The 10,486-nt window shown below is 40.3% G+C and overlaps 1 protein-coding gene across 1 annotated transcript in view; it reads left to right on the top strand.

Annotated features, from left to right (window-relative positions):
- Positions 1-4,531, top strand: part of LOC108691497 (protein abrupt-like) — a 42,715-nt gene extending 38,184 nt beyond the window's left edge. The window contains exon 6 of the mRNA XM_018199260.1: positions 2,512-4,531. Within this exon, the coding sequence (XP_018054749.1) occupies positions 2,512-2,771 (260 nt within the window). The 3' untranslated portion in view covers positions 2,772-4,531. The remainder of the gene's footprint in view (positions 1-2,511) is intronic.
- Positions 4,532-10,486: the final 5,955 nt, after the last annotated feature.

Below are 10,486 nucleotides of genomic sequence, written 5' to 3'. Positions count from 1 at the left end.
TTTAAATACATAATAATTAATTCTAAAATTTGTAATAAATATATTTTAAAATTATTATCAAGAAAATATTCTTTATTAAAGATAACTATTACTTAAAAGGAAAAAATAAATTAAATAATCACTTTTCTTAGCAACAGAATGATTTTTTTTTCTATGTGTACGTGAATGCGTGCGTCACTTATGCCAACGATTATTTATGCGTTGAATGTGGTAACAATTTTTACGATGCTCTAGCGTGTGACTAACTCGTTCCAGCGCGATTCTTCTCATCACTCGCATCTTTCCTTGCCATCTCTCGTGACACCTGAATCGCTGTAGGTAGTCGCGAGGAATCCTTTCGTTTAAGAGAGAACAATCGCGATGATGGGCGGTCTCATGTTTTTTTTTCTCCTTCGACTCTCCACCGAACTGTTTCCGATTAATCTATATAATTTCGGTAATGACACGGTGTGTCACGCGCAGCCCGTTGGTGAATGGCCCCTGTTCAGCTATGCTCGTGAAACGCAAACGCAAATTTCGGCCAATTCATCGACTGTGATTCAGCATAGAATTACGTTAGAACTTATTATTATTGTTAAACGCACGCGCGTGCAATGCCGCTGTTAGGGACCGATGATGTCACAATGACCCGACGTTTGAGAACATCGCCGCATCTCTTTAGGATTAGACAAAGAGAAATCTCGTGTGGGGCGACGAGACTAATGCGCTTCTCATTCGGAGACATGTCATTGATACAGTATGGAGGCCCTTCGACTTTACAATGAACTTCTTGCTTATACAATGGAATGAAGTTCGAGGATCACGGCCAGCTCTCATAACGTTAACTATTTCGATGCTAATAGCAAAAGTTGTTTTAATTTTTATTCCATAAATTCCACGTAAATCTAACAGTAGTACTTTTCACTTTGGATAGCAAAAATTATTCTAATCCTATTCTTATTCCTATCTTTATTCAACGTGGTGACAAATTAAAAAAAAATTTGACATATTATGACTTTTAGAGAACGGTACATTTTTACAACGTATCATAATTTATATTGATTTTGAATCGAAGTAGCATTTAATTATGTGTCACGTTTGTGAAGAATGTTTTTTCTTAAGTGCTATAAAATATTTAAGCATTTAGTTCAGTCTAATATTGGCATTATAATTTAATTTCACTATTCTAATGATGTAAAAACGTCAGCTTTAGAAATAATCTTAATAATATATAAACAGAAAATATATTGCACTATTATAATGTGTCGTTACGTATCGCAAGAAAAGTATACAATAATCAAGGTCTAAAAAATTGCTATATCCGGTTTAGGATAACAATTTAAGAAATATGCAGGCTGCGTTATATATGAGCCCCTTAATTGACAAGTGACATAAGTCAATTTAATTCGCTTTTCAATTTAATTTACTTTCATTTTGTTTTTATGTTCATAAAAAATAAAAATCAATTTTACATCATAAATAAAGTGACCGTAAAAAAAGCTAGAATAGTGACTTAAGTCCATTTTTATTTTTTATGAAAATAAAAATAAATTAAATTGATAAAATCTTCTTAATATTTTCTACTTCTATAACAAACGCATTTTTCTTAATTTTGAACTTATTTATCAACTAAGGAGCTCATATGACAAAAAATCTATTCGCATTGCTAATACTTTTTGCACTCATCAGCATTTTCGCCTTTTCTCTCTTCAACGTCTAAATATATATATTTATCTCGTTTTAAGCGCAAATATTTGTGTAGATTTTAAGCAACGCGAACAGAGCAGAGATAGTTTATCGGCCGCGATCGGTTTTGCGCGTTCGCGCGTAGCGAGGAGGCTGAACCGGCGCAGCGCGGCGGTTGCTGTAAAATGTAAATGGTACTTCTGGCGCAAGTTAATCGGGTTGGACGGGAAGTATATTAGAGCCCGCGGAGCCCAAGGTTGGCCTTGCACGCGCCAACAATCTCGGAGGCATTGGCCTAATGCTTCACCATGAATCGTTCGCCTCAGCCTGAACTTTGTTTTCTTCTCGCCGATGGGACTAATGGCGAAGCGCGGCTGCGCACTGACCGAAAAAAATTATGTATGTGTAAAAGAGAGAGGGCAAGAGAGAGAAGAAGAGAAGCTGGGTTGCGCAATCTGCATTCGGTCTTCTTTCCACGAAGGTTTCGCTGCGGCATTATACGCAGAACACTATGATTAGCTCATAGGCTTACGTGTCAATTAAATCGGGCAATCGTAGAAAAATTTTAACTACATTTGAAAAAAGGAAAAGATTTTTTTTTTATGCTAGGTCTTTTGTATAATACCGATGTATATCACGCTTGAAACAGTTCCGTGAAATATTTTTTTGTGTCTATTAATATTTTTAACCGCCATGAGCGACACTTATACTCTTTTGAAAATTATAACGTCCTTATTTGTCGTTTGTTTATGGCTGAAAGTAATTTAGCGCCAAATAAACGTAGGTATAATCGGCTTATTTATTTAAACGGATTGAATTTGTAAACAAAAGTTTCTATTTTTCCAGGTAGGAAATTAAAGTGTCCCTTCTGCGAGAGACTGTACGGCTACGAGACGAATCTACGCGCTCACGTGCGGCAACGTCACCAGGGCATCAGAGTGCCGTGTCCGTACTGCGCGCGAACGTTCACCAGGAACAACACCGTCAGACGGCATATTGCGCGAGAGCACAAAGCCGAGCTCAGCATGAAGCAAGAATTCCAGCAGTCCAATCATTCGGTCTCGGACACTGTGCTCTCCAACATCTCGGACACTGTGCTCCAGTAACAATGTCTTCGGCGTCGCTGTCATTCTCGCCGTCGTCACCGCGGTCGCCGTCGTGGTCCACGTGCGGTGGTCCCGGAAGCAACAATTCCGGTAACCACTTCGCCAGAATCGACCGCGAGACTGGACCACGGTTAGAGCGTGGTACGAGACGAGAAGAGAGGCTGCAGTTAGGTACCTTCGTTTTCCCTTCGTCGTCGTCAGCGAACGCCGTCCCGATTCCTCGTCGCGAGAGCGATCTCTCCGCGTGCGCGTCTGGAATCGTCGAGAAATCATAACGAGGGACACGACTATGAAGATTCGTATGGGGCAAGAAAAAATATGAAGGAGGCACGGAACAACGATGCGCACGACGTCTTGAGCACGCTCGCGAAAACGCTGCGAATCACAAAGCTAGTCAATGAAAGTGCAACGGTCAAGTAAGGATTATTAACTAGGAGCTTTTTAAACGAGAGATGAGAGATAGCGAGTGAAGGTAACGACCTGAGCAGCGAATATATGGCGCATAAACATGTACACGCAGAGCCGTTATAGCGCAGGCGACTGCGACGAGAGAACCAATGCAAACTCAGGTAAACTTAAATCGTGGCGCGAACGAGCGCCAGAAGAAAACGCTACCTTTTGATAATTCAACATAGATCGGATTACTCGCCGTCGCATTTTAATCGTTAACGCCGTTAACCGGTTTACCTGTTTCTGGTACTACTATCGCTGTTGAGAAGTCGAGCCTATAGGATCGCGACATTCCGATGTGCGATACCTATATCCAACACATTACGTTTACGCGCGCACCAGTGCCAAAGACAAGACGCTTTTTCTACTCTGGAGTAATCACACATTAATTTTTCAGTTTCACCTTTTTATACACTCGCGTACAACACGCACTCCACTATTAATAAATATATAATAATCGCGCTAGGACCCACATATCCGAAATCGCGCCAAGACGACACCCGACGAAGTACACATCTTTTATACAGTTACGATTTTATATAACGTTTATGAGAGATTACTGCGATTCTAGGGCGGACGACTGTCGTGCGATTAGCCGTGGGAGAGTCACGCAGCTGTTCACGCAAAAATACTTCTTGGCGAATGCGTATACCTAGCACGTCGACCGAGCAATAATCACGTTGATACATCATTATACTATAATTATGTCGACATTGATTTTTCTGAAAAAAAAAAAAAATGATAATAAAAAAAAACGGAACGCATTCGCCACAGAAATTTGTCGCAACGGCTGCGATGCCTCGCGGCGAAACGATCACTACCACTTTGTTACCTGTTTACAATGTTTAAAATGCGGACTTTTGTCCGGAGCAATAGTCGCGTACCGTGAATATAGAGTATAGCCATCGATCACACACGTGTGATCTTAAACAGTGCGCGCGGTTACGCGCGAAATAGTTGCTGTCCCGGTTGTATGAGATGTGATCAATGCAATAGATTTATATTACACATTACCTATATGTATAGATATATAGAGATATACTCCTAGTCAGGATGGCACCCACGATATTACTTGTTACAGTATTTACACTTTATACAGATTATCTGTCTTATTTTTGTTCCATTTACTTGTTCTCCCTTTCGTTTATTATTTTTTTTTGTTCTTTCGCAGAAAGTTTTTAAATGGTTATTCTCACAACGATATCCGCCTACCGTAAGTTATCAGAGACAATAGAGACGATATAGAGAATTATTTAGTATTTAAAGCGCGTCGTGCGCGAGCTGGGGATATAATAGTACACGAGATAGAAGCCGAAGAGAGTTCATTTATTTCCGTTCTTTTATTATTTTTTATTTTTATTTTTGTTTTTCCTTTATCTCTTTTCTTCTTCTTTTTTTTTCCCGTTTTCTAATAACATTCAACATGCCAAATATATACGTGAGCACTCGTCGCGCACGCGCGCGCATAACTCTGCCAAAAGTATGACAGTACTACCTCATCGTTTTGCAATGCATTACACACAGGGAACACAATAGCGATATATTATACAGTACAATAAAATCTGTACATTCCGTACAGCCGCTACTATTATTACTACTACTATTATTACTAATACTTTGTCCGGTTAATGTCGGAGCAGTTCTCCTGCCATTGCTACCCTCTTGGGAGGGTAGCGCAAAATCATGGATCTCGGAGCTTACACAGACCGTAGATTGATTTTAAATTAATTGCTATATGCTTCGCTTATATAAATCAGAATCCATTCACGCTAGTCAAACACATTTGATGTTTTATTTCTTCGCTACAATCATTCCCGTCTCATGAAGTTCATTCGTCCGAGAAGCTCCGAGATCTTCGATTCGCGCACGTGATGTGCTATCTATACGTAAAATACAGTGAGAGCAAAAAGTATTCGTACAAGGAAATTTTTTTTTATAAAAAAAATATCTTCTTTGTAAAAAATAAACATTAATTAGCAATTTTGTACAATGAATATATTCTATTCTAACATAAACAAACGAGCTTCGCATTTCTGATTTTAGAAGCTTTTCGATTGTACGAATACTTTTTAAGCATCCATACAATAGAATTTTTAATTTTCGCTTATTTTTCAGATGATATATTTTCTATAATTAATACACATATCTTTTTGGTATATATAATTTTAAGAAATACATACCGTATTCTATTTTATTCTTTATGAATAAATTGTTAATTACCCAGCAAGAAATGATCGTCAATTAAACGACGTCAGATCGACGTCGAATGGGTGTTGAAATCATCGTATCGATATCGATTCGACATCAATTCAATGACTTATTTCTCGCTGGATAATATTTACTTTTTAAAAATAAAGTTTTTTTTTAAAAAAATATTTTCTCTGTACGAACACTTTTTGCACTCACTGTAAGTCCATTTTCTTTCCGTTTTGTTGTCGCGAGGGGCGCATTATTGAAATAACACAACATGTATGTACAACTGTGAAGCCGTAGTGAATGAACGCGAGAGCGAGCGAGTGCGTACACATATGCATGAGCAGTCGTGAATGCGCGCGTGAAGCGATTCGCGGGAAGAAAGAAGAGCCGCAATTATGCGTTGTGATCCGTTGTTCGAAATTGCAACGCGAAGTTATCCGACGTGTCGTCGAACGTTGCTGAAGCGATCGCGACTGGTTGTACCGTTTTCGTCCCGGGGATGAAGCGAAAGAGGTGATAATACAGAGAAGTGTTGATCATCGAATAAAATCGGTGAGATTAGCGCCGATGCGCTGATGAAGGAGGTGATGATGGAAAGCGAAAATTATTCGAGCGTAGGTGACATCGATTGTCCCGAGGGAGCGTAAAGGGAAGTTAATCGCCGGGGATGGGATTAATGATGCTGGACGACGGAGATTACATAGTTATAGAGAAGTTAATTCCCGGGGGAGAAGCCGCGGGAAAAGGATATTCAAAGATGTTATGTGTCGTTTACGTATGTGATGATAGGAACATACACACACGCGCACACACATACATACACGTACACAGAGAGATAGGGAGAGAGGAGGAGAGAGTTATGGGAGAGACACACGCACGTGGACAGTACACATGCTAGTGTAAATAGATACGGTCGCGTATGCCAAGTTATATAATGAATCTTTTACTTAATATATATACAAAATATATATATTGTTTTCGGCTGTTCTGCTAAGCAGAGGCAAAGGGGGGGGGAGGATACCTTTAAGTGGTACAATGAATTAGCGTTAAGTTTAAGTAGAAGAGGGATCGAGTTATTGGCAGAGTCGAGCGGCGAAATTCGAAAGATTTAGAATAATAACGTCATCAGACGCGGAATTTCTGGAGGGGAGGAGGAGTCGGTTAAACCCAGGGTTTAATTGTTTTGTCATACGTAAGGATTATAGGAGTGCATACGTAGTAAAGGTATTTCACACCTGACACTTACACGAAATACACACACGTACACATACATCAGATCGGAAGAGCGAGAGGCAATGTCGGTCAAGAAAATTATAAGAGAAAAGTAAAAGAACATACGTACCTAAAAAATAAACGACGTAGAATTAAAGTGAAAATTTAGAATTAATTATAGTCGTAATATTATCTCGACATCGATTATGCGCGTAAATGTATTTGGAACAGCCGAAAATCGGCAATTTCACTCAAATCACTGATTTGAATCACTGATTTCGTCGTATCGCTTTGCTCAAAAGTAATCGAATGATTCTTCAACGCGCTGTCGAAACGAAATTACGATATTTTTATTATATACGTTTTCCTCTCGATTCTCCCCGAGCTCGTCAATACCGAGCATTTCCAGCTCGAGGATAATATTAGTATATTCCAAATTCGCTGCTACAGTCGATTTTCGTCGAGGTACGCGCAAGAGACGGATTCGCGATCAGAGGTCGAAAGTGTGTGAAACGAAACGCGCGCGTTTTCAGTTCCCAAGTTTTCGCGATCCGTCGTACCATGGTATAAAAATATAAAGTATTCCATTCCCAAGGATGTGCAGTCGTCTTGAACATGGCGGCTACTCTTTGACCAATCAAAGCGCTACCCTAAATTTAGGGTAAGCATTTGATTGGGTGCTCTGATTTAGTCTGCTGGCCATTATACGCAACGAAATATCTTATATTCTTATACCATGCGTCGTACATCCGGATGTAAGAATTATATTTGGTCTATATGTATATATATATGTACCCGCAGGAATACACACACGTACACACAGACAGACACGTACACACGTACACGACACTCGCGCGACGCGCGTACGCGCGCATACGTACGCGTATGTATGTACCATTATTGTATCACGGCGGTAGGATAAAATGTTGCATGTTGTTTCTATAATATGTGTTTTACGGATTGAGAATCCTTTATAGATGTCGTGTGTGACACAAGGCTTGACACGAGAGACGAGAGATGTTCACACCGTGGCTCGTTCGTGCGCGCACGCTTTCGAGAGGCGAAGAGCGATCCCGCGAGAAAGCCGGATAATCAATGTATAAAAAAGAAATTTCTAAGTAATTTAAAATTTCCAGAACATGGTACTCATTTTCTAAATTGATCTTCGAAATTAAGAAAGGTAGGGTGACACAAAAATTCCACGGGAAAAAAAAGTCTCGTTTTCAATCTGGTTTTTTTCGATCAAAGAATTCGAACGTTATTGAAAATTGCATCGGATTGAGAAAAATTGTCGTTAAATTGATCATATATTACAATGATTTGAGTGCAGTATTCGAAATTGCGCGTTCGAAACGGACGATTATCACGGTGTGAACGGGAAACCTTCATTATCATTCGCATCGCGCGGGCAGCGAGTCCTCCAGGACAGACAGAGAAAAAGGAAATCGCGGCTGCCCGCGGGAGGAGAGTGAGAAAGCAAAATTGATGTCATCATTGCACCTACACCGCGCGCAGAGAGTGCACCGGCAACTACTGTACCGTTTGCTCGTATAGTATATAATAGTACTATACCGTAGTTGATAATGATTACATAATACATGTATCACGCACGCATAAGCATATTTAAAAATCGACGGAGCAATGAAAGAAAGAAAAAAAAAGAAAAAGAAGCAAAAAGAAGATACGACAGAAGGGGGGAGGGGCGACAAAAAGAGAATGAAGGGGAAGCAGACACATGGCGTAGCGATGTCGCAAAGCGGGACCTCGAACGTCCGGGGAACGAGCGGCTCGTTTCCCGGCTGCAACTTATAGTACAAAGTAAACGTAATGTTTAAGGGTTAACAAACAGAACAGACAGGATGTGTGGATTTTGTAAACTTACTATACACGCTGTAGAGAAAAAAATGAAGAATTATATAGGTAAATACACATAGAGAGAGAGAGAGAGAGAGAGAGAGAGAGAGAGAGAGAGAGAGAGAGAGAGAACCAAGTGCGTCGCGTGGCCGAATCGGTGACGAGCTCGTCGTCGAGGACCGTTCCGCGCGATCGGCCTCCGCTCACGGAGTCCAACGCGATCACGATGAACGATTTCGCCGTATCCTTGTATATCTCAACGTCGACATGGATCCATCCGTAACGTTGCGATCGAGTTAAAACGTTAATGCGTCGACGGCGAACTGTTTCGCCGCGACGCTCGGAGTATCCGTGTCTGTACTCCCGAGGCGCGACAATGGGACGTCGCGCGCCGCGCCTATCTCGCGTTCCCCGTTCCTTATCTTATCAACACAATAAGACTGACCTCTCATCGTGGCGACGTATGCGAGAACACTGCCACAGAGGCCGGGCCGGGACCTCCGCTAGCCTCGTCGCCGATCGCATTCGAATAAACGGCCCGCGGCCGCCGCAATAACGGATCACAATACTTTGTCACACACTAGTACAAATGCTACCTCACACACGACATACAGGGTGCGCACAGAATGAAGCTTATGAAAAAAAAAAAAAAAAAATCTCTGTGTATAACATGGTAAAGCGATAGTTTGCAAGATCGGATAGGACCGTCGCGTCGCGCCGCCGCCGTCGTTCTCATTTCGGGGAGAAAAGGAAATAAGGAAGAAGATTGTGAAAAAAAAAACATAATAGAAAAGCTGTTAATGATCGAGCAAGCATCCTTCCGCTCCAGAAAAATGTCGACGGCGTATGGCGCGCCGCGTACTCCTTTTCTCTCAGGAATATGAAAACCAAGTACAAACTACAAAGTATAATAGTCTATAAGGTTCTTAATAAACATAAATCAATGAATCAAGCGATGCAATAGTTGAGTGTATAGTAGGGACTGTGTCGGTGTGTTCGTTCGTTAAAAGACCTCTTCTCTCCGATGTATATCGCCAGGTGTCAAACGCTTTGTTAAATTCACAACCGCGAATCCTTGATCGTTCGCCATGGAAATCAGTCTAGGAATGTGTGATCTCCGAATTGATTGGCTAAAAATCGATTTTTACAAAAGATAGGCCTGAAACAGATCTCTTTGATAAAAAAAAGAAGTGATTCTTTAGGAAGAATCGATCTAAAGTAATCCCTTTTATTTAGAAAAATCGATTTTTCGCACAAAAAATCAGTTAAAAATAACTTTTCTTTTTTGGAGAAGATCGATTTTTTTTTAGAGAAACGGAGCATTCCTAGAAATTATCGGACTCATTGCCGATATCTCTCTCGTGATTTTCCCGCACGACCGAAGTCGAAAGACGCATAGTTACGCATAACATAAATACAGACATATAACGAGTCCACGCGCTTCTCTCGAGTTCTTTATGCGAATCCTTTTCCCATACGTTAAACCGTGTGCAAATGTTCTCGTTGTTACAATATATATATTTAAGTAAAAAATTTGAGCCATAAATGGTAAGCAAATCGGCCAGTAAAGAAACGTAAGATTATTGCTTTACGTTCTTTATTGCGATTGGCTAATTCGTTTACTGCTTACGACTTACTGCCTTACGTTTTATGTTTCTGTCTTTATTTTTCGTTGACTCTTGAACTGTTTCTCGTCCAGCGATGTTAATTGTTTCCTTTTGTAGCAGCAGCCGATTGTTCATCAATTTCTGTTTGGTCAAACGAGACACGTTTGTATCCCACCGAGTTTATGTTTTCTTTTCTTTAATATATGCATACAAAGTAATATGGTTACTTAAAAAAAAAAATGTAATAATGAAAGGAAATTCAACATAGACGCAAATTAGGGTTTTACTTTGCTTTCCGTTTCGTCTCGGTGGACGCGAGAATCATCGTCAACAAAATCATTCCTTCTCTGATTAATTATCGCTGTTTTTTTCTTTATCATTTTATTTTATTTCCAC

This window comes from Atta colombica, unplaced genomic scaffold, assembly GCF_001594045.1.
Source record: "Atta colombica isolate Treedump-2 unplaced genomic scaffold, Acol1.0 scaffold47, whole genome shotgun sequence".
NCBI classification, from domain to species: domain Eukaryota; kingdom Metazoa; phylum Arthropoda; class Insecta; order Hymenoptera; family Formicidae; genus Atta; species Atta colombica.
Note: the sequence above shows the minus strand (reverse complement) of the source record. Positions and strands in the feature narration are given on the sequence as shown.